A 25,488-nucleotide genomic window follows, 5' to 3' on the forward strand; every position below is an offset into this window, starting at 1 on the left:
AGCAGGCCTATGCAAATGCCTTAATATGCCTTATGCCATTATAATGTTTAAAAAAAAGTTAAATATAAATATATATATTATCATAGTTTTGGTGTGTGATTTTTCATATGAATGTTCGTTCTTTTGTTTTTCGTTTTCTTATCCTTAACAATGATCCTTTTTGGAATAATAAATGTGTTTTAGAGCTCTTGGGTGTCATCGCCCAAGGAATTTTTCCCCGAAACTATACCCGAAGAAGCATCCAGTGTTGAAGATGAACGTGTTGTTATTTTTCGTTTACCTTCTGCTTCCCATTTAATGGACAATTCATTTTTTACTGTAATTGTTAAATGCTTTTCCCAACTTCAAACCCATGAACTATTGACATTAACATGGTGATTTCTTCTTACATGATCCCCCTCTCCCGATTGTGTGTAACAATGACGATGCCATCGCATGCCGTATTCCCCTATAGGCTGATGCTAGCCTCTTGACCCAACAGCAACCTCAAAGCCGGCGCGGCAGTCGCCAGTCCATACATTCAAGAGATAAGGATAAACCATCGACTAAATTTGAATTTGATCAACAGGAACTGATCCGTGGTGCTTCCATGAAAGAGAAACGCAGTGCCTCTGTGGAAAGGGAAACCGAGTCGGAAAAATCTGAAAGTCTTCATGCCGATGTTTCCGCTGCCACTTTTCTGGATGTGGGTGTAATGCGTTGTCTCTTCATATCTCATTGGCAGGAGGAAGGTATCTTCTGGAGTCTTCAGTATATGTATAATCGGTGAGTAAGAGAGGACATTTTCCCCTAGCAATATAATTAAGTTTAAATAGACTTAATTAAACAAAGCGAAATTAAGATTCCCAAGATAAAGTTGAGTATAATGGAAGGCACAATGGCCCGCTGTGTCAACATGGAAAGAATGGAATGTTTATCATTAAATGATGTCAATAAGCTACAGTGATCAATGCCAGTCAAGTATGTCGCTTTGGTCGGCGATCAAAATTAAAGAATTTCAATACTCATCATGGTGAAAGAATATTTTTATACCCTCCATCATAGGGTGGAGTGGTACCCACGGTTGCCACAGTTAGTGGTATTTTACCACAAATGGTAGAATTTTTACTCTTACACAAATTCGTAGAATTCTTGATGGTTTGGTATATTTTTCAAATTCTTCCTCTCCAACCAAGAATTATTACAAAATTTTTTTGTATACAAATACAATTCTATAGAAATAAAATTTTGATACAATTTTCCATAGAAATAACATTTTGACAAAATTTTCTATAGAGACAAAATTTTAAAAAAATTTTATAGATAAAATTAACAAAATTTTCTATGGAAATAAAATATTGACAAAATTTTCTATAGAAATAAAATATTGACAAAATTTTCTACAGAAACAAAATTTTGATAAAATTTTCTATAGAAATAAAATTTTGACAAAATTCTCGATAGAAATGACATTTTGAGAAAATTTTCTATAGAAATAAAATTTTGATAAAATTTTCTGTAGAAATAAAATTTTGGCAACATTTTCTATAGAAATAAAATTTTGACGAAATTTTCTATAAAAATAAAATGTTAACAAAATTTTCTACAGAAATAAAATTTTAACAAAATTTTCTTTAGTAATAATATTTTGACAAAATTTTCTATAGAAATAAAATTTTGACAAAATTTTCTATAGAAATAAAATTTTGACAAAATTTTCTATAGAAATAAAATTGTGACAAAATTTTCCATAGAAATAAAATTTTGACAATATTTTCTAAAAATATAAAATTTTAACAAAATTTTCTACAGAAATAAAATTTTAACAAAATTTTCTTTAGTAATACAATTTTGACAAAATTTTCTATAGAAATTTTGACAAAATTTTTTATAGAAATAAAATTTTGACCAAATTTTTCTAAAGAAATAAAATTTCGACAAAATTTTCTATAGAAATAAAATTGTGACAAAATTTTCCATAGAAATAAAATTTTGACAAAATTTTCTTTAGAAATAAAATTTTGACAAAATTTCCTTTAGAAATAAAATTTTGACAAAATTTTCTTTAGAAACCCAACCAAGAATTATTACAAAATTTTTTTGTATACAAATACAATTCTATAGAAATAAAATTTTGATACAATTTTCCATAGAAATAACATTTTGACAAAATTTTCTATAGAGACAAAATTTTAAAAAAATTTTATAGATAAAATTAACAAAATTTTCTATGGAAATAAAATATTGACAAAATTTTCTATAGAAATAAAATATTGACAAAATTTTCTACAGAAACAAAATTTTGATAAAATTTTCTATAGAAATAAAATTTTGACAAAATTCTCGATAGAAATGACATTTTGAGAAAATTTTTTATAGAAATAAAATTTTGATAAAATTTTCTGTAGAAATAAAATTTTGGCAACATTTTCTATAGAAATAAAATTTTGACGAAATTTTCTATAAAAATAAAATGTTAACAAAATTTTCTACAGAAATAAAATTTTAACAAAATTTTCTTTAGTAATAATATTTTGACAAAATTTTCTATAGAAATAAAATTTTGACAAAATTTTCTATAGAAATAAAATTTTGACAAAATTTTCTATAGAAATAAAATTGTGACAAAATTTTCCATAGAAATAAAATTTTGACAATATTTTCTAAAAATATAAAATTTTAACAAAATTTTCTACAGAAATAAAATTTTAACAAAATTTTCTTTAGTAATACAATTTTGACAAAATTTTCTATAGAAATTTTGACAAAATTTTTTATAGAAATAAAATTTTGACCAAATTTTTCTAAAGAAATAAAATTTCGACAAAATTTTCTATAGAAATAAAATTGTGACAAAATTTTCCATAGAAATAAAATTTTGACAAAATTTTCTTTAGAAATAAAATTTTGACAAAATTTCCTTTAGAAATAAAATTTTGACAAAATTTTCTTTAGAAATAAAGTTTTGACAATTTTTTTTTTTATATAGAAATAAAATATTGACAAAATTTTCTATAGAAATAAAATTTTACAAAATTTTCTATAAAAATAAAATTTTGACAAAATTTTCTATAAAAATAAAATTTTGACAAAATTTTCTATAGAAATACAATTTTGACAAAATTTTCTATAGAAATGACATTTTGACAAAATTTTCTATAGAAATAAAATTTTGACAAAATTTTCTATAGAAATAAAAGTTTTCAAAAAATCAATCCTGTGGATTTGTAAAAGGTCAAGTTCCGCCTTATGTCAAGCCCATGTACAATTAATGGCTTCTGATCCGCTTTTGCACCACTTCCGAATCCAAAAAGAATATTTTCATTGCTTTTATAGCAGCACCAGCAGTACTGAGAGGGGATAACCCAATGATAATAAAATTTTTTTTACTGTTGGGTCGAAACTGGGATTGAATCCATGACTTGCGTTGGCAGTACAGTAAAAAGCCTATCTTATTTCTGTCATATAATTATATAGTCTGACCGAACCCTCAGTCAATAGTCATATTCTTTATTTTTTGTTTTGCAGACTTAGCGATATAGGCGAAGAAGCTGCCATATCTATTAATCAACCACGAAAACGATCTAATTCTCTACCAATACCACATATTGAAATCTCTTTGTACCAAGGACCCAACAGCAATAATCGAGACAGTCCAGGAAGTTCTATAAACAAGGATTATATCGAAATACCAGAACCATCAATAACCACATGTTTGGCAGGTAAGAGCTTGCGACACTGAGTTTTAGAATACTGATTATAACAAATACATTTTCATCTTTTATACAGAGGAAGCTTCCCCAACCGCTGAGCGTCGAGGCAGTGAGAAAAAGAAACGTGTAAAAATGTCCGATCTTCGAGCATTTGTTGAGACGAAAATGTTTTCAAAATCGGAAAAGAATTTGGAAAAAGTAGGGCTAGAAACAGGTTCAGCAAATGGCAAGAGACCACTGCAACATGCAGTAAGATCATTTCGTTTTTTCATCCAAGAAACATTCATAATCCACTATAATGTGTCTGAAGCACAATTTACCGATTTGATGTTTTATGTGTGTTATGGTTCTTCCCTACTTTGCTTGCAGAGCTTTATACACCACCTCCCAGATGTTTCTAATTTCAACTAAAAAATATTTTGCAATCTACTCATCTACTTGTCATAAATTAAGATTCACATCGATTTTCCCCCCCATGTCGAAACAAATGCTTTTGTTTACAAGAAAAATTTAAAAAAAATAAGAGGAAGAGGAAGATAAGAATATAGCAGAAGAGAGTATTGAACCATTGACTAAATTTTGTTCCACAAGTTAAACTAAGAATAAGAAGAAATCGATGTCAGAAAATCATTTCTAGTATGATCGTACAAATGGTCCTCAATATTAATTACTAAAAATTTTACATAATTTCTTTGGTTTTCATTAAAAAATTGCAAATTAATGGTGATTACCACATAAATGGTGATTTTTATAGATAAATTAAAAAAAATATCATAAAATTTAGAAAAATGAAATCTTTATTTGAATGGATAGTACGGTCCATATATTTAACTTAATGTCTGAAGGTTAATTCATGCAAAAGTTGATCGCGACTGCACTTCAAATGGTCCATCCCCTTAGTCCAATTTTGGCATACTCTTTGCAAAATTTCAGTCGGTATCTCATGAATCAATACTTCAATATTGTCTTCCCATTAGTCAATTGGAGCGAACTTGTCTGTATAAACATGAGCTTTAACATAGCCCCACAAAAAATTTAACGGTTTAGGCGGCCAATTGACCGGTCCCGAATCAAATGTTTACCTAATTCGCATCTTAATGATTCAAAAAGAAGGAACTTGGGTACCGTACGAGTTGAAGCCGAGAGATGTCGAAGACGAATTTTCACTTTCTAGTAACTGCTCCAAAAGCAACAAAGGAAAGGTTTTTTGCATCGTATCGTTACTGGTGATGAAAAGTGGATCGATCCACTACGACAATCCCAAAAATTCATATGGTTACCCTGGTATCTGTATGTTGCCAGAAAGATGGAAAAAAGTAGTAGCTATCGAGTGACAATATTTTGATTGATCAGTCTCTTACAATTTTTTTTCGGAATAACTCCTCAAACATTTGAAAAAAGAAGTATTTTTAAGTTTCGCTCCGAATAAATGCCAAGTGCACCACTCTCTGCACTCTCCGAACGTCGGGCGTACACCAAACAGGTAAAACCAACTCAAGCAAGAGAATATACCCATGGCCGCTCCTATTAACTAAAATTCTTTCTCATTTTTGCTCAAAAGAATTTCGGGTAATTAAACAACGTCGTAATTACTCGCTTTTCCAGGTAAAGACTAACTTTCCAGTGGAATTCGCATCACAAAACCTTTTGATCTCAGAATCGAGGAATTGAATGTGGAGATGTCCCCAGAAAAGTAAGAACGATGAAAACAACCGTATAAAGCAATGAAATCTAGGCTCAGGTGTAGATTAAGTTTGGAGCATAGTGAAGGAAATCCCGAACCAAAGATATGCATTTAAGTCATCTTTGGTAATTTGAGATGATATGATCTAACGAGTTGTGTGACATTTTCGAGAGTTATAACAGGTTGGCTGATAAGTCCCCGGTCTAACAAAGAAAAACACCTTTTTTTTGTCAAAATTCGTTTTTATTATTCAACATAGTTCCCTTCGGTTTTGCCTCAAAATAGGCCCCAGTTTCGGCGATCACCTATTCATTGCAACCAAATTTTTTCCCTGCGAGCTGGGGGCCAGATCTGGAGAATACGGTGGGCGGGGAAGCAATTCGAAGCCCAATTCATGCATTTTTGTCATCGTTATCAATGACTTGTGGCACGGTGCGTTGTCTTGGTGGAACAACACTTTTTTCTTCTTCATATGGGACCGTTTTGCTGCGATTAGAGCGGAAAGGATATTCATATGTCGTAAAATCATTATTTATTCCAGTCACAGTTTAAACATTGTTGTTGTTAAGTGCCTCGCCATGTGGCTCAATTCTTCCATGAATCAATCGTAAAACACGATGCCTTGACATGTGGAGAAAGTTTTCGAAACTATTTGCTTGAAATTGTCAGTGAAGTTTGGCGTTGGCATCTAGACAAAGATCCGCTACTTTAATTTCGATATTTGGTTGCCGAGACTTGTGGCACGGTGCGTTGTCTTGGTGGAACAACACTTTTTTCTTCTTCATATGGGGCCGTTTTGCCGCGATTAGAGCGACAAGGATATTCATATGTCGTAAAACCATTATTTATTTCAGTCACAGTTTAAAAATTGTTGTTGTTATGTGCCTCGCCATGTGGCTCAATTCTTCCAAGAATCAAATCGTAAAACACGATGCCTTGACATGTGGAGAAAGTTTTCGAAACGATTTGCTTGAAATTGTCAGAGAAGTTTGGCGTTGGCATCTAGACATAGATCCGCTTCTTTAATTTTCGATATTTGGTTGCGGAGGGGGACTCCCCTTTGTCCAATTTTTTTTACAGAAGAGTGAATAAACTAAAATTCTCTGATTTAATTGAGATTTACAGAGAACGTGCGGGGAGGTTACGAAATTAATATGGGGTACCTCATGTGTTCATATTTGGACGGGCTGGGAGACCTCCCCCTTGCACGACTTTTTGAAAATTGGAACAAATTATCCGATTTGCTTCAAATTTTCAGGTGAGGTTGAAAGGGGCGTCTAGACAATGAACGGCTACTTTATTTTTCGATATTTGGTGGGGAGAGGGACATCACCTTTGCCCGACTTTTTTTTACAGTACAGTGAAAAAAACTAAAATTCTCCGACTGAAATTTTACGGATAAACAGGGTGAGGTTATGCAATGTATATAAGGTTTGTGATTTTTTTAAATTTGATCGGGGATAAAAGGGATTAGGGAGACATCCGCTTCTCCTTCAGTACATACAGAGAAATAATTACACTCTTCCAATTTACTTGAAATTTACATAGGACGTGTGGAGAGGTTATGAAATTAATATTGGATACCTGATTTTGCGATATTTGGAGGGGAAAAGGGGCCTCGCCTTGGCCTTTTGAAAATTTGGCTTATAATTTGCTTGACGTTTTCTGGGACGTCTACGCAAGATACGCTACATCACTTTTCGATATTTGGTTGGGAACCTCCTCTAAAACTGAAAAAAAAATTCTCAAGTTTTCTTGAAATTTACAAAGGCCTTCGGGGAAGGTTGTGAAATCAATATGATGTACCTGATTTTTGGGTATTTGGACGGGGAGAGATTTCTCCTTGCGCCACACTTGAAGGAAAGCTTGTAGATTTTCTTGGAATTTTCAGGGAAGGTTGAGGGTGCTATCCACTTCTATGTTTGTCAATATTTTATCGGGGAAAGTGACGTCCCTTTAAAAAAAATAGAGCAAACTTAACCAGGAAACGTGGGAGGAGGTGATTAAATTAATACAGGGTACATGATTTTTCGATATCTGGTTGGGAAAGCGGAAAACTTTGTCGATTTACTTGGAATTTATAGGGACCGTTGGGTAGATTGTGAAATTAATGTAGGGTACGTGATCTTCCGATATCTGGTCACCACGAGAGAAGGTGGGGAGAGGGTTCCCTTTTGTCCGATTTTTTGAAAATTGAAAATAGATAGATTGTTCGTAAATGGGAACTCGGTACATAATTTTATGATTTTTGCACAGGCTTCTGCCAGACTTTTTTAAGCTAAGTAACGTAGAGGGTGCATCATTTTCCGATATATGTTCACGTTAATATAGGGTACGTGATTTTCCGATATCGGGAAAGGCATGTTTTCCGTGTCCAACATTTTAACAAATGTTAATATGGTAAATTTTTTAAGTACTTTTGCTTTTTCCTATTTATTGGACGGGAAACAGTGATTCTACGTACACTCAAAAAAAAGTTTACTTGGATCCAAAGATTTTGACCTTCGTTTAAGGATTTTGTTGGTATTGATTCCGAGCCAAAGATCCGACTTCTTTAAAATAAAGAAATTTTTTAGCGACCCATCTAGCTTTAAATCTAGGACCAATAAACTTTAAATTAGGATACAGATCTTATTATAAAATTTTCATTCTATTTTCGCGGTTTATTAATAAAGGTATTCACGTGCAAACAAATGCCAGTTTAAAAATCCAAATTATAACGGATACTTCAAAGTAAAAAATGTTTTCTTAATTCTAAAAAAAACATTAAACCAAAGACGCTAAATCCTCAAAATAAATCTTATCCTATATTTGAAGCGTTTTTATCTTAAATCTAAAGTTTCAATATTTCAGTTAATTTAAGGAATATATATATTTGAATATTTCAGTTTAACTTTAAGGAAAATTAGCCTTAGTTCAAAGACATGCGACTTAAACGAAGGGACGCAAATTTACAAATTTAATGAAAAACGTTTTTAAAGCAAATATTACAAACTTTATAAAATTTCATTATTTTAAAGGAATTTGTCCTTAATATTTTGTAAATTTCGCTTCCTACAATTTAGATTGCGTAATCTTTAATATTTTTTTCAGTGTATGTTGTTGAAATATAATTCTTAATTTTCCGATATGTTGAGGAGAAGGATACTTTTCCTTGACAAACCACACAGGAAATGTAGACGATTGTCCAACTACTGGAATACAAAACATAATTTAAAAAATTGGTGGAAAGGGAACATCCTCTCCCCGACGTTTGTCAAGGCGGACCATTTTACTACATATTCGCGGTACTTCTGTATATAAACGAAAAATCAAATTGTCCGATGTGTTGGAAATAATTAAAATTTTTCGAATTTGCTTTCAGCTCGAAGGATATGGCTGGCTAAGTTAACGCGAAATGTTCCTACAAATATGTTTCGGAAGGCCCAGCGATGCGTGCTGGGTTACGCTAGTGCCTTATATGTCGTATTATTTTATTTCGCAATTATTTTATTTGTTTCATGTTTACCTCATGTGTCTTTCACTTATCTTTTTTAATACATAATGCATAATTTTTATTCTTCGTTTTAGTTAAATTTGATGCCATTAAAATTGTTATGATATCAATCTTTTCGCATACGAGCAAATGCCTGTAGTTTAAATTTTAGTACCTGGAGAATTGTTGTGCAAGAACTCAATAAATAAATAAATATCTGTGTGTGATATAATGCTAACAGGTTGGCTGATAAGTCCCCGGTCTAACAAAGAAAAACACATTTTTTTGTCAAAATTCGTATTTATTATTCAACATAGTTCCCTTCAAGAGCGATACAACGATTATAATGACCTTCCAATTTTTTGATACCATTTTGGTAGTACTCCTTCTGTTTTGCCTCAAAATAGGCCTCAGTTTCGGCGATCACCTCTTCATTGCGGCCAAATTATTTCCCTGCCGGCATCCTTTTGAGGTCTGAGAACAAGAAAAAGTCGCTGGGGGCTAGATCTGGAGAATACGGTGGGTGGGGAAGAAATTCGAAGCCCAATTCATGAATTTTTGCCATCGTTCTCAATGACTTGTGGCACGGTGCGTTGTCTTGGTGGAACAACACTTTTTTCTTCTTCATATGGGACCGTTTTGCCGCGATTTCGACCTTCAAACTCTCCAATAACACCATATAATAATCACTGTTGATGGTTTTTCCCTTCTCAAGAGAATCGATAAAAATTATTCCATGCTCATCCCAAAAAACAGAGGCCATTACTTTGCCAGCGGACTTTTGAGTCTTTCCACGCTTCGGAGACGGTTCACCGGTCGCTGTCCACTCAGCCGACTGTCGATTGGACTCAGGAGTGTAGTGATGGAGCCATGTTTCATCCATTGTCACATATCGACAGAAAAACTCGGGTGTATTACGAGTTAACAGCTGCAAACACCGCTTAGAATCATCAACACGTTGTTGTTTTTGGTCAAATATGAGCTCGCGCGGCACCCATTTTGCACAGAGCTTCTGCATATCCAAATATTGATGAATGATATGACCAACACGTTCCTTTGATATCTTTATGGTCTCTGCTATCTCGATCAACTTCATTTTACGGTCATTCAAAATAATTTTGTGGATTTTTTTGATGTTTTCGTCGGTAACCACCTCTTTCGGGCGTCCACTGCGTTCACCGTCATCCGTCCTCATTTCACCACGCTTGAATTTTGCATACCAATCAATTATTGTTTATTTCCTTGGGACAGAGTCCGGAAACTCATTATCAAGCCAAGTTTTTGCTTCCACCGTATTTTTTCCCTTCAGAAAACAGTATTTTATCAAAACACGAAATTCCTTTTTTTTCAATTTTTTCACAATAACAAAAGTTGCTTCACAAAATACGCTCTATCTCACAAACTAATTGACTTACAGACGTCAAATTTTGACACGAATCATTTGAAGGTTGGTACTATATAAAAATAATATGCATTTAATACTAGCGACACCATCTATGTGTCAGACCGGGGACTTATAAGGCAACCTATTACGTAAATTACCGGTAACACTTGGTGTCTGCGACTCCTTCGAAAATCGGTTTAACGTGTTAGAACGTTGTTTTTTCTTTTTTTTAATAAACCACGTTCAGTTGTCATTAAAAGGACAAAAATTCACGATCTTGAATTGATTGACTGCTCATTGAGGGGGACATAGAATAGCTGAAACTATAGGGATTTTGAAAAATCGTGTCATATATTCTGCGCGAAATTTTTGTTATGAGATGAATTTTCTTTCTTTCTCGAATCTAATAGTAGGGATTTGTAGCAACTATCGTTAGTTTAAAATTTCGTTTCGGACAAAATTATAATTAGTTTGTAGTGTTTTTCTTAAACAAAAGCATTTATTTCTACATAGGGAAGCCATCGTTAAGTTTTTCACTCAGTATATTCAATCAACCATTCACGAACTTTTGCTATAGTAAATGTGGAACAAAATATCAGACAAAATTAAGATCTTTTTACCGCTAAAGTAGTTTCTTCCACAATAAATTGTTATTGGCAATCGATTGCTACGGTTGTCACAATTTTGGTTTTATTCGGCTTTTACAAAAATACTTTACCGGCAAACAAGAACTTTTATCCAACATTTCGTTTGAACTCAGCAAATTATATGTTATTATTTGTATATGTATTTTAAATTTGATACAAATATGATGAAAAATTTGATTTGTTTCACATTTGCATAGTATCCACTGTCCTTTCACACATTATAAAATTTCTCATATTAAATAAATCAAAACATTATTGCAAAATTATTCATTCATAAATAACCTCCTAATAATCTTCACAATAGTTAATGTTCCCTGTAAACGTTGCATATGTTTCTTGTTCGATGTTTCCTGTTATACATATTTTAATGTCACATATTTCCTATTTTCCCTTTAAGGTGGGTACTATTATTCGGTTCCCGCGCTGAAATTAAATTTTAAGGTTACTTTTTTGAATCAATCAATTAAGAAATAATTCGCTATCAATTTCCTGAATCTTTCCACAATTTGATAAAAATACGAATAATATTTAAAAATTATTCCATTGCCATTTTGTATTTCTGCACATTTTATTTAGAGTTTTAATGGAAACCCAAAAAATAGTACCTACCCTTAAGGAAAAGATATATTCACTAATTATTATGTGTTTCCTCCATATTAGGAATATCATCGCAGTTTGGATACCGGAGAAAAGAAACTATCACGTTCTGCTTCGATGATCTCCAGGGAACCAGCGAGTAATTTGATTAAAGGAAAATCAATGCCAAGTCTAAGGTAAGTATTTAAAGTTTTTTAGAGTTATATATGATAGTTTCTGATATTTATACACGTAAAAAAAACACCTGCTCGCCCACATTGCCACAAAAGCTTTCCAAAGCAGTCCCTTATTTGTCTTATAACAACTGGCACAAAACCAAAAAATATATGAGAAGGAATACTCCTTCTTACGAAATAATATTCAATTAATCAGGAGAATTTAGCAATGCCCATAAAAATAGATTTCGTTTTGTATTAGTTTAGTAACAAACCAAAACCAACAAATAAAATTTAAGATTTGTAGTTACTTTAAAAGATGCTGGAAGATGGAAATAATCCAATTTGGGAAAATTGATTGCGAATATCCTATGTTATTTCCATTAGAAGTTAACATTTTAGACCCAAAGTGAGTCCCCTTTTGCGACAGATTTATATTGAAGGCTATGTCAGTGTTGCCAGTATTTTTCTGGCTCTTGTCCCCAAAATATGATGTTTTCGTCCCCAAAATTTCCCAATTTAAATTTAAATTCGTCACTAAAATCCCAAATAAATTTTTGACAAGTTAAAACAAGTAAGGAAAGTCTAAAGTCGGTCGGGGCCGACTATATTATACCCTTCACCACTTTGTAAGTCCACATTTTCGATACCATATCATATCCGTCCAATGTGTTGGATGCTATATGAATCCATACACATATATTCTGTATATCTGAGCAGATCTGTACAGAGTTCTGCAATATTTATAGATTTTACATTTAAGTCGGCTAATGCGCTGAGGTGGGAACACAATGTTAGTAAAAAACAAGTAAGGAAAGTCTAAAGTCGGGCCGGGCCGGGCCGACTATATTATACCCTTCACCACTTTGTAAGTCCACATTTTCGATACCATATCATATCCGTCCAATGTGTTGGATGCTATATGAATCCATATACATATATTCTGTATATCTGAGCAGATCTGTACAGAGTTCTGCAATATTTATAGATTTCACATTTAAGTCGGCTAATGCGCTGAGGTGGAACACAATGTTAGTAAAAAAAAAATATAGGAAACATTTAAATATGAACAAATTTTGGGGCAACTTCGCAAAAGTGTATTTATGATTTATCGGTCGATAGATGTGTAATAGAGTAATAGGAAAATTTGAGTCATTTTGACAAGTTTATGACTTGGCAGTGGCGATTTGATAAGGAAAATGTAGGTATTTCGGCCAGTTTTGCCTAAATAGGAAAAACATATATATGGAATCTATATCGGAATCTGAACCGATTGCAATCAAATTTCACATGCATAGTTACTAAGTTGAATCTACTCCCTGTGCAAAATTTCACGTAAATCGGATAACAACTTTGACCTCTGTGGTCATATGACGGAAAATCGGGCGAAAGATATATATGGGAGCTATATCTAAATCTGAACCGACTTCAACCAAAATAAACACGCATATGCAGAACCTCAAGTCTACTGCCTGTGCAAAGTTTCAAGTTCAATTCTACTCCCTCTGCAAAATTTCACGTAAATCAGAGTAGCACTTTTGCCTCTGTGGGCATATTAGTCCAAATCGGGCGAATGATATATATGGGAGCTATATCTAAATCTGAACCGACTTCAACTAAATTTTGAACAATTAACGATACTAAATTTTGCTAAATTTCAAGCAACTCAGGGCAAAACTCTGGCTTTTGGGGCCTTATAAATCAAAATCGGACGAAAGATATATATGGGAGCTATAACTAAATCGGAACCGATTTTAACCAAATTAAGCACACTTAACGATACTATTAAGCGTACTTGTTGTGCAAAATTTGAAGCAAATCGGGGCAAAACTCCGGCTTTTGGGACCATATAAGTCCAAATCGGTCGAGAGATATATGTGGGAGCTATATCTAAATCTGAACCGATTTCAACTAAATTTGGCACAATTAACGATACTGTTAAACGTGCTCCTTGTACAAAATTTTAATCAAATCAAGGCAAAACTCTGGCCATAGACCAAGAAAATATAGAGACATACCTTGATAATTCACCATGGTTTTGTTTATTTGCAGTGCGCAGTCATTCCACTCAATTGCGCAGTCAAGTGACTCAATTTCTTTTTGGAAAACGAGAATTACCGTACAAATCAGTAAATTTGCATTACAAAAAAGTTGTGGATGTATAGAATTTTACATGTTTTTCCAATATTTGGTGTTTCATCAAAAGAACAAAGGAAAGAAAACAAATTAAAGCCAAATTAAATAATCACTCAATTGCAGACGAAAAAGAGCCCTCTACGGTGTGCAGGCAAACTACAGCGCTGTGAATTCACTTGAGATGTCTATACCTTCCTTGGTCTATGCTCTGGCTCAGCAACTCAGGGCAAAACTCTGGCTTTTGGGGCCTTATAAATCAAAATCGGACGAAAGATATATATGGGAGCTATAACTAAATCGGAACCGATTTTAACCAAATTAAGCACACTTAACGATACTATTAAACGTACTTGTTGTGCAAAATTTGAAGCAAATCAGGGCAAAACTCCGGCTTTTGGGACCATATAAGTCTAAATCGGTTGAGAGATATATGTGGGAGCTATATCTAAATCTGAACCGATTTCAACTAAATTTGGCACAATTAACGATACTGTTAAACGTGCTCCTTGTACAAAATTTTAATCAAATCAGGGCAAAACTCTGGCTTTTGAAGCCATATAAGTCAAAATCGGACGAAAGTTATATAGCGGAGCTATATCTAAATCTGAACCGATTTCAACTAAATTTGGCACAATTAACGATACTATTAAACGTACTCGTTGTGCAAAATTTGAAGCAAATCAGGGCAAAACTCTAGCTTTTGGGGCCATATAAGTCCAAATCGGACGAAAGATATATATGGGAGCTATATATAAATCTGAACCGATTTAGCTGATATTTTGCAGTTTTTACGGGACTAACAAAACATTCAGATGTGCAAAATTTGAAGAACGTCGGTTCATAAATATGTGAATTATGATCAAATCGGTGATAAATATATATGGCAGCTATATCTAAATCTGAACCGATTTTTTCCAAAATCAGTAGCGATTGTCTTCTACCCGAAGAAAGACGTTATGTCAAATTTGAAGACGATCGGACTTAAACTGCGACCTGTACTTTGTGCACAAAATTACATATACAGACAGACGGACGGACGGACGGACAGACAGACAGACAGACAGACAGACGGACATCGCTAAATCGACTCAGAATTTAATTCTAAGCCGATCGGTATACTAAAAGATGGGTCTATGACAATTATTTCGTGGCGTTAAATACAAATGCACAAACTTATTATACCCTTTACCACAGTAGTGGTGAAGGGTATAAAAATAAAGCAAAAGGTTGTGCTGTAGAAAATCAGTAAAAAATTAAAAATTAAAATTTGGTCAAATCCAGCCAGCTGCAATAAGATTAAGATTTCGAACCACAACACCAAGAGACTGGTAATCGTCTTCCAAATGCTGGAGATATTAAAATTGGATTTCGGTCACTCTGTATTTATGAACGAACATTTACTTCTAACAGGTTGGCTGATAGATGGCGTCTGGCACATACACGCTCACAAAAAATCGCTTCTGTAACATATACTCCCAAACATATTTTGCTTCAAGCATATACATTTTTGGGTATTGCCCAAACATTTATATGTTTGATCTCTTCCAATATATAATATGTTTGAAAGCATATTGGTCTAAAAAATATATGTTTGGGTAGTCTAAGTTCCAAACATTTTGTATTTTTGCAAATTCAATAATGTTGTCTTCCAAAAAACAATATGTTATTATGTGAACATATAATATGTTTGGAAGCATTTAGCACCCAAAAATATTATATGCTTAAAAAAAATTCTCCCAAACAATATTGTGCTCAAAATTTTATTTATTTATTTATATATTTATAATCATAATGAATTATGAAAATAAACAGGTAATATAGGTGCTAACAACATAGGTTTTCGACCTGAATGCTCAAAATTTTGTTTCTGCCCAATTGTATATTCCCCCACATCTTTCTCACTTCCACGAGATTTTTTAGTTCTTAGCACCTTTTTCTGTAATACAAACATTGTAGAAGAAATTATTCAATTGTATGATTTTTTTTATTTTAATTTTACCTTTTGCCGGACGGGGATTCGAACAGCGAACCACACAGTTTGTAAGGATCAAAGAAGTAGCTGATCAATTGCCCAAGGAAAAATAAAATGTTAATTTTGTAATAACAAGCAACAACTTAATTCAATATCGCTCCCTGTTAAATAGCGCTCCAAGCTACTAAACACATATATGTTTATAGGCTATTTCTAAATTAATATATGTTTGCATCCAAGCATATTATATTTAGAAACATTTTATGTCCCAAACATAATATGTTCTAACATATTAACATATATGTCCCAAACATGTTATGCTAGTTTATGAACATTATATGCTTGCACTCAAAAATATTGTGTTTAAAAATTTGTGTTCCAAACATATAATGTTTATAGCCAAACATATGAAAAACAGTCTTTTTCATCCGTGTAGATGGCGTCGCTAGTATTAAATGCGTATTATTTTTATATAAAGGGTGGTTAAAATTTCAAGGGCCGATGTTGATTTTGAATAAAACACAAACTATTTAGGAAATTATTGTAATTTTATTTTATTGTGATATATTGGTGTTGCTCAATTATGTATAGAACAAAATATCGGCCAAATGAGCGCCGCGACCTCGGTGGCACTCCTTCATCCGATGGTCCAAATTTTCGATGACGCTGAGGCATATTGGAGGTTCTATGCCGTTAATGTGCCGAATTATCTCATCCTTTAGCTCTTGAATTGTTGCTGGCTTATCGTCGTACACCTTTTCTTTCAAATAACCCCAAAGAAAAAAGTCCAACGGTGTCAAATCACATGATCTTGGCGGCCAATTGACATCGCCATTACGTGAGATAACACGGCCATTGAATTTGTTGCGCAAAAGAGCCATTGTTTCGTTAGCTGTGTGGCAAGTGGCACCGTCCTGCTGAAACCACATATCGTCCACATCCATATCTTCCAATTCGGGCCATAAAAAATTCGTTATCATCTCACGATAGCGAACACCATTCACAGTAACTGCCTGACCGGCCTCATTTTGGAAAAAATACGGCCCGATGATGCCGCCAGCCCATAAACCGCACCAAACAGTCACTCTTTGTGGGTGCATTGGTTTTTCGACAATCACTCTTGGATTCTCATTCGCCCAAATGCGGCAATTCTGTTTATTGACGAATCCACTGAGGTGAAAATGTGCCTCATCACTGAAGATGATTTTCTTCGAAAATTGATCATCCACTGTTGCCATTTCTTGGAACCATTCTGCCCATTCACGACGTCCATGGTTCAAATTGAGTAAGTCTGAAATAGAGAAATGTCAAATAAAATTCGGAAAAAAACCTTGGCGTTTAGGTGTGGTTCACATTCAACATCGGCCCTTACAATTTAACCTACAATTTTAACTTACAATTTTAGAATCGGGCAACACTTATTGATAAGAGAGAATAGCCACGGACGTTGCCCGGTAATACAAAGATGTCCGACGCCTGTGGGACCACCTTTCAAGAGGGATGTGTGAACGTTGAAAGTCGATTTTTCGAATTTCCAACTTTTTTAAAATAGCGAATTTTTCTTTTCGACATTTTTGAGCTACAGCTAAATAATAATGCTTCTCTTTTAAAATAATTTTTCAAATAAATAATATCGTCTACAGATACTCTCAAATTTACTATCCTATTCACCTATTCGCATTTTCGGCTTGTTCATTTCTCAGTTTTTTTTTTGCGCTTGTTCATTATAAATTCGTTTTAACCGATTAGACAATTTTAATCGATTTTCAATTCTCGATTGAAAATCGAGTTAAAACACTTTTCAAATCTTTTGACAAAATGTCGATTAGTCGATAAGTTAATGGAAGCCCGTTTAGTTTGGTTTTGGTTGTTTTCAAAATACCGTAAGGACTTTGTTTCTATGCCTTCTGAATATAAAATGTAAATCATTTGATCATAATCAATATAAGCTTTGGAGCGAATTGGTTTCTTTTGTTAAAAAATTTACTTTTTCCAAACTGATTTGGCCCCAATTTCGCATACGTGCTTGTAGTAAACCAATATTTCGGAATGACGAAATCCATCCATCCATCCAACGAAAGGTTTTCAAAATATGCCCCTGCACTAAATTTGAAGTCAAGTAGTTGGTTCGTTCGCGAGTAATGACGTCAACCAATCAGAAGGACAGACGGACATGTCACATTCAACACAAGAAACCATGAAATTATTTTAATGGAAACATATTTAGTATCCAGCATTTCTTATCAGCCTCGACTCCGACTCCGGAGTCGACTTCAGGTGGTGTACCTAAATCTCATTTTAACAGTATTCCTATTGTAATTTTAAGGTGTAGTGTGCCAAAAATAGACCGATATACACGGACGAAAAAGACTGTTTTTCATATGTTTGGGTGTAAAAATTATATGTTTGGAACTCACATTTTTTGACACAATATTTTTAACTGCAAGCATATAATGTTCATAAACTAGCATAACATGTTTGGGACATACATGTTAATATGTTACAACATATTATGATTGGGACATAAAATGTTTGTAAATATAATATGCTTAGATGCTAGAGAATATGCTGCAAGTAAAATAATGGAAGTAACCAATTGGCGCCTTAAAAATATATCCACACAAAGAAAATTTCATTAAAATTTTTTACTACCAGTGTATGCCTAAAGGCCGGTATGCACCTCTAGCGAAAAATGTCATTCCCATAAGAAATGCATTACTATTTATGCTAACGAAATTCTCGGTAGCGTTCAATTTCGTAAGCTGGTACGCACCTCTAATGAAAATAACAGGGTTGTCAAAAGCATATTTTGGCAGCAAACATTTAATTTATTACAATCATTGTGTGCGTAAAAGTTTTAAAAGGTCTTTAAATAATAAACAATTTATTTGAGGAATATTTGGAACATATATTAACAATTTTTAAAAGCGATTAGCTGTTTTAAAATTTGTGTACACAGCCCTGTTTTTTTTTTTTGTTGTAGACTTAAATAAATTTTTGCTACCGAAAATTTCGCTAGAGGTGCATACCGGCCTTAAGGTGAAAAATAATATGTTTGAACAATACAAACAGTTTGGACCAATCCTGAAAATATGTATGCTTGAAGCAAAATGTTTTTGGGGTATATGTTATAGAAGCGATTTTTATTGAGGGTGTAAGTACTCTATTTTGCCATATTTGTTTATATGTCCAAAAGAACTCTAATTTTAAATTTTGATACGACTCGACGACAAACCTCAGCATTTTAGGGATGTAACTCTGTAGGATGTAGGGATAAAAACACAAAATTTCAAAAAATAATTAGGCTTCCAGAAGTTTTTGAAGTAAAATCCTGGTATTGGTCTATATAGGAATTTTATAAAAAATAAATCTATATAAAAAAGAAAAATACACAAAAATCAAAATGTCGGACTAATCAGATAGAAAGTTTAAATGTTAAAAAATGTAATGTGGCGGATATATAAAATAAACATAAACTGTTATAAATTAAGACGGGCGAAATTTTAAGTAACCACTACCATACAACAGATGACAGGAATAGCTGGACAGTTACGAATATTGTCTCTATAGAAGTAAAATGGTGAAACATCGATTTATAAATGGTCTATCAGTTATAGACATTAGAGGCCATTAATTTAATGTAAACAATTTCGAGTGACATTGGTGAAACAAACTTTCTCCCAAAAGTCCGCCTCAGATGGCACGTTGGCAGAGGTTTAATTTAAAATTACAGCTTCCAAGGACATCGGGTATACATGGAGATTTCTCAAATAATTATCTCCATATACAAAATCTGGGCCGACGGGAAAATTCCGCATTTATTAATGGATCTCAAATAACTCAAAATTTCTGACAAATCTTATGAAAATTTTAGACTGGGAAAAATTTCTTTAAAAAAATCGGAGATAGGTTTATATGTAGGTGCTATATCACGAAATTGTTCGGTATGTCCCATCTTCGAACTCAACATGCCTGCCAAAAAATCAGAACGTTGGGCTCTACTGCTATATTTCCTTAAAATTGTACCTTTATCAAGATTATATATAGGCTTAAAAATTGATAGTTTAATGTGTTAAAAATAGACTATACAATTGATCAATTCAGCCCATATTCTAGTAAAACCTACTCTTTATATCACCGTGTAATTTCACCCATATAAATACACTTTGAATGGCCTGAAATTCAGTACTTCGTTGTTCTATTAAAAACTCCAATCAAATATTTCTCTGTTACAAGGATATGAAGAGTTTTTCAAATTTTGTTTCGCCGGAGTCGGAGTCGAGCAAAATTTATACGACTCCAGCAAAATCTTCAGAATCCGACTCCACAGCCCTGCACCAGACACTGTTTATATTTACACGTCGAAATGCATCTTTTTGAGTAATATAGTTCGTCTTCGGTACAGGGATACAAAAGCGAAAATCGACTTTTCAAAAATTAGATAATTAGAGAATAACCTCCATATGCAATAAAGTTACAGAATACTTCAAGCCTACTTTTGCCATATAAATTCATTCGATAAACTGTCAATAAATTGTTTTGCATATGGACATAAAAGTGTAAAGAAATTAATAAAAATAAAAAGTTAAATTAAAGAAACATATGAGTTTTGTTTTTTTAAATCTTCGTCCAAATGGTCTTCCAAGGCCTAACTTATAAAGCTATGCAAAGAATACGAAAATCTAGTACTTTCACCATGGAAACGACCCATGTAAAATTCACTGCAGGTAATCCAAATTAGAACTACTTCCAGACCATGCTATAGGGATCCAAACTACTTAAGGGAAGTTTTTTTTACCGGATCTTTTTATAGTGAAAACTCACTGCAGGTAATCCAAATTAGAACTACTTCCAGATCATACGTTAGGAATCCAAACTACTTAAGGGATGTTTTCTTTACTGGGTCTTTTTATAGTGAAGCTTCAAAAATGGTAACGTCAAAAGTCGAAATCAGATATATATTAAGAGGAAACTTTTTCGACATATCGACTTTTTTCTTGATTAAGCGTTTATACATTTCATGGAGTATTTTTGCAAGTGAAGGTATAACAAACATCGATGCACATACTGTACATCTGTCTCTGATACAACACAACACAATCTTTCGTCCATTAATTTTCTTTGCTAAAGCTAAGCTATAAAATATCTTAAAAGCTTTTCTTTTACTATTATCCCATCTATCATCCAACTATAACTTTCACATCTCTACCATCTTCAAACAAAAAACAACCAGCTGTCTTCTCGATAGCGGGTGAGTTATGCTGTTTACTATGCAAGTTTGAAAGCCATTTAGTTTTTGGAACACAAACACCGACACTTCAAAATCACTACACGGTGCTAATACTCTCTGTGATGATTTCCACTAAAATGGATGAACATTAAAGGAAATTGGTTGTGAAAACCCAGAAAAAAATGAAACACACATTTCCGTTCATGTTCATTCCGATAACGAAGACAAGAAAAACACACCCTACAAAATGAGTTTGTTGCAAATGTTATTGAGTTGTGTTTAAGAGTTACTTGCTTCTCATGTTTGCACTTTTCCATCTTATATTAGACCTAAACCATATTTACCCTACTACCATATAAACTTAACTACTTTGCTATATGGCTTTGATAATCCCCTCCAACTAGAATAATGATCTATTATATATTCTATTGATCCCAGCTCTAACCCTAACAACACACCAACAAATCGCTTTTGTATATAGCGAAACATGTACCTCCCTTACTCCCTCTTAAACGAATTTGAATTGCTTTTGTTTCTTGTTACAGTATTTTAAATTGTATTTTTTTTAATCAAAAATATTTAGCTCATCCTGTGCACAATCATTTCATCTTTGTTAATTAATTGCGTTTCTTTGTATTCCTCTATTTCTATTGGATGGAATATTTAAATATTGAAGATTTTACAGATACGTAGAACCTCCAAAAGTTATGAGATCTTCACAATCGTCGAGCCACAAGACAGCATTTTATCCAAGGAATCCCATTATAACAGTAACCGAGCATACACCTACACCATCACCAGACTATATGAAGCGACAGGTAAGTGAAGTAGCCAGTAATACAATATGTTTGCAATAAAAATTGTTGAAGAACAACAAAAAAGTCAAGAAGAAGTTTTATTTTGATTTTAGTTGATCCAAAAATTTCTAACCATAATGAAAAAATATTGGGAGCACAAAATAAAAATGCGGGATTTTTCAAATGTTTTAGAATTTATTCCTAAAAAATTAACAAACTTTTTCCCAACTTTCTGGCAATATAGGGATATCGCAACAAAAATACAACTCGGGTTTGACTCAATTCGCGAATCGACCCAATTTTCCTATATAGGGATTGGACAACCCAAGTGTTCTGCAATCTTCTAACTGACTGCTCTATCGAAAGCTTTGAGGTTATAAGAACTTAATACACTTTGACATACGAGCGATATTTGTGTTGTTTTCAGCAACTTAAAAGTTTCATCTTACCGAAAAAATGGAGTTACATCGTGAACATTGTCGTTCGGTTATTCTTCACAAATTCCCACGTGGATCGCGGAACTTAATTCACTGATGATCCCTCTCAAGAACCAGTTTTTAGCGATGGTATGGTGAATTCTACCGTGGTCGTAGTTCATACCTAGACGAATTTCGTGAAGGTCGTTCAAAATCAGTTATTGTTCCGGAAACCATTACCTACTGATATTGCAAGGTCATCATGTGACACATCGCGAGATTTAGACATCCTAGGCAGTAGTGAGACCAATATAACAGGTTGGCTGATAAGTCCCCGGTCTAACAAAGAAAAACACATTTTTTGTCAAAATTCGATTTTATTATTCAACATAGTTCCCTTCAAGAGCGATACAACGATTATAACAACCTTCCAATTTTTTTATACCATTTTGGTAGTACTCCTTCGGTTTTGTCTCAAAATAGGCCTCAGTTTCGGCGATCACCTCTTCATTGCAGCCAAATTTTTTCCCTGCGAGCATCCTTTTGAGGTCTGAGAACAAAAAAAAGTCGCTGCGGGCCAGATCTGGATAATACGGTGGGTGGGGAAGCAATTCGAATCCCAATTCATTAATTTTTGCCATCGTTCTCAATGACTTGTGGCACGGTGCGTTGTCTTGGTGGAACAACACTTTTTTCTTCTTCATATGGGGCCGTTTTGCCGCGATTTCGACCTTCAAACGCTCCAATAACCCCATATAATAGTCACTGTTGATGGTTTTTCCCTTCTCAAGATAATCGATAAAAATTATTCCATGCGCATACCAAAAAACAGAGGTCATTACTTTGCCAGCGGACTTTTGAGTCTTTCCACGCTTCGAAGACGGTTCACCGGTCGCTGTCCACTCAGCCGACTGTCGATTGGACTCATTTCACCACGCTTGAATTTTGTATACCAATCAATTATTGTTGATTTCCCTGGGGCAGAGTCCGGAAACTCATTATTAAGCCAAGTTTTTGCTTCCACCCTATTTTTTCCCTTCAGAAAACAATATTTTATCAAAACACGAAATTCCTTTTTTTCCATTTTTTTCACAAAAACAAAAGTTGCTTCACAAAAGACGCTCTATCTCACAAACTAATTGACTTACAGACGTCAAATTTTGACAAGAATCGTTTGAAGGTTGGTACTATATAAAAATAATATGCATTTAATACTAGCGACGCCATCTATGTGTCAGACCGGGGACTTATCAACCAACCTGTTAAACATTTTTCAACGATAGTCAAATCCCTCAATAATGCTGACGACATTTTCGAATAGTTCAGCCTTGCAAAACTTCCCTATAGGTACCACATGGGGGATAGATCAATCCCAGAACCGATACAGGACTAGTCCCTAGTGTGTATGGACCGGTCCAACTTTTGGTCAAAACGTATGGAAGGGACCGGTCACTTTAACATGGGTTTGTCAATGACGGATACGACTTGGATTCCAAAGGACACGAACCTGTTTTATTTTGTGCAACCGAATCGCAACAGGAGGGAAACAATTTTGGAATATGTTGAATTGTTCAAGGTTATTCTATTCAGAGAGTAAATAAATCAATAAATTATATGAACAATTGGTTCAAAGTTTGAACTCCAAGCGCATGCAAAAGTGTATAGATCTTAATGAGGAATATTTTGAAAAACAAAAAAGCAATTTTCGATGATTGATATTAGTTTTTTTCCTTATCTCGAAATATAAAAGGCAAGCCTTATATTTGATTGAGAAACCACATGTGTTTATCCTTCAAAGCATCCTGTATTTAAATGTGAATAAATAATTTGTTTCTCGTACATGATACTGGTAAAATCGCGCCCAAAAAGTGGACGAAAAAACACCAGAAATGACCCGAAAAGTAAAAGCTAGATTTGATCAAAATCCAATCACGAGAACGAATGCAACACATTCATGCTTGAAAGTGGCGAGTTACCGAATTAGGTCTTCTCCGATGAGAAGCCATTCCTAATTGAACATTTTGTGAATAAACAAAGTAAGCCTTTCCAAGAGGTGAGCTGGGAATGTACACCTTCAATTGGCCACCAGAACTGAAGAGTCACCGATGACAATGATGTGGGCCGGTGGTCGCTCCCCGCTCGTATTTATCGACCGTGATGTCAATATTAATGCCGAATATTATTGGGACAGTTTTAAAGCCCTGGGCAGAAATAGGAGACATGAGTCAGCAAGTGACAGGAGCCAACGTGGTGCAATGGTTGTGCAGGCTAACCACGTTGGGTCATGGGTTCAATCCCAGTTTAAAGCGACCAGCAAAATTTTTTTCAGCGGTGGATTATCCGCTCACAATAAGGCTGTTGACATTTCTGAGTGTTTCAGAGCTTCTCGAAGTGGTTACACCACAATATGAAACGCCGATCGGACTCGGCTACAAAAAGGAGATCAATTGTCTTTGAGCTGAGAAGAATAGGGCAGCACTCTTTCATAAGAGAGAAGTTCGAAATGAGTCTGAAATATTGAGCTGCCACTACACCTAATCTAGCATAACGTATCAAGAATAACTTAAAAAGGAGGTTTATCCATTCGACTTTTGCGCCTGGGGCATTTGCACTAAATAATACCAAAGTGTCGATTATATCAAGGCGGCGCTTTGCCAGATTTCGCAGAGCCACATTTGTGCAGCATGCGATGGCTTTGATGGCCGTTTAAAGACCATAAATCGTGACAAATGTAGCCAATTCCAATAAATCGACACTGATTCAAAAATTTTATATTATTTTCGATATTTTTTTCTTTTGAACAAGAAAATTAAAAACTAAAATTAAAAAATAGCGCTTTACTTACTTGCATTACATACCAACCACCCACTATTCAGGATAACTCAATTATGATTGGGTATAAAGTAGAAAACTTTTAAATGGTACGCTTGTCCACTTTGCACTCTTAAGGTCCGGTTTCAATTCCAGACTAGTAATAAAACGTAACAGACTTGCTGATAAGTCCCCGGTTTCAAAAACACACAGAAAAACATATTTTTTTTGTCAAAATTCGTTTTTATTATTCAACATAGTTCCCTTCAAGAGCGATATAACGATTATAACGACCTTCCAATTTTTAATGCCATTTTGGTAGTACACCTTCGGTTTTCCCTCAAAATAGTGGAACAACACTTTTTTCTTCTTCATATGGGGCCGTTTCGCCGCGATTTCGACCTTCAAACGCACCAATAACGCCATATAATAGTCACTGTTGATGGTTTTTCCCTTCTCAAGATAATCGATAAAAATTATTCCATGCGCATC

At 33.9% G+C, this 25,488-nt stretch overlaps 1 protein-coding gene across 1 annotated transcript in view; it reads left to right on the forward strand.

The window, feature by feature from the left end:
- The window catches only part of unc80 (unc80, NALCN channel complex subunit), a 93,454-nt gene that overhangs the window by 24,774 nt on the left and 43,192 nt on the right, over positions 1 to 25,488 (forward strand). The window contains exons 8-14 of the mRNA XM_075292292.1: positions 184 to 318; positions 455 to 765; positions 3,508 to 3,701; positions 3,769 to 3,941; positions 11,543 to 11,655; positions 20,976 to 20,993; positions 21,658 to 21,790. Of these exons, the coding sequence (XP_075148407.1) occupies positions 184 to 318; positions 455 to 765; positions 3,508 to 3,701; positions 3,769 to 3,941; positions 11,543 to 11,655; positions 20,976 to 20,993; positions 21,658 to 21,790 (1,077 nt within the window). The remainder of the gene's footprint in view (positions 1 to 183; positions 319 to 454; positions 766 to 3,507; positions 3,702 to 3,768; positions 3,942 to 11,542; positions 11,656 to 20,975; positions 20,994 to 21,657; positions 21,791 to 25,488) is intronic.

Source organism: Haematobia irritans, chromosome 1 (genome assembly GCF_050003625.1).
Source record: "Haematobia irritans isolate KBUSLIRL chromosome 1, ASM5000362v1, whole genome shotgun sequence".
Taxonomy (NCBI): Eukaryota; Metazoa; Arthropoda; class Insecta; order Diptera; family Muscidae; genus Haematobia; species Haematobia irritans.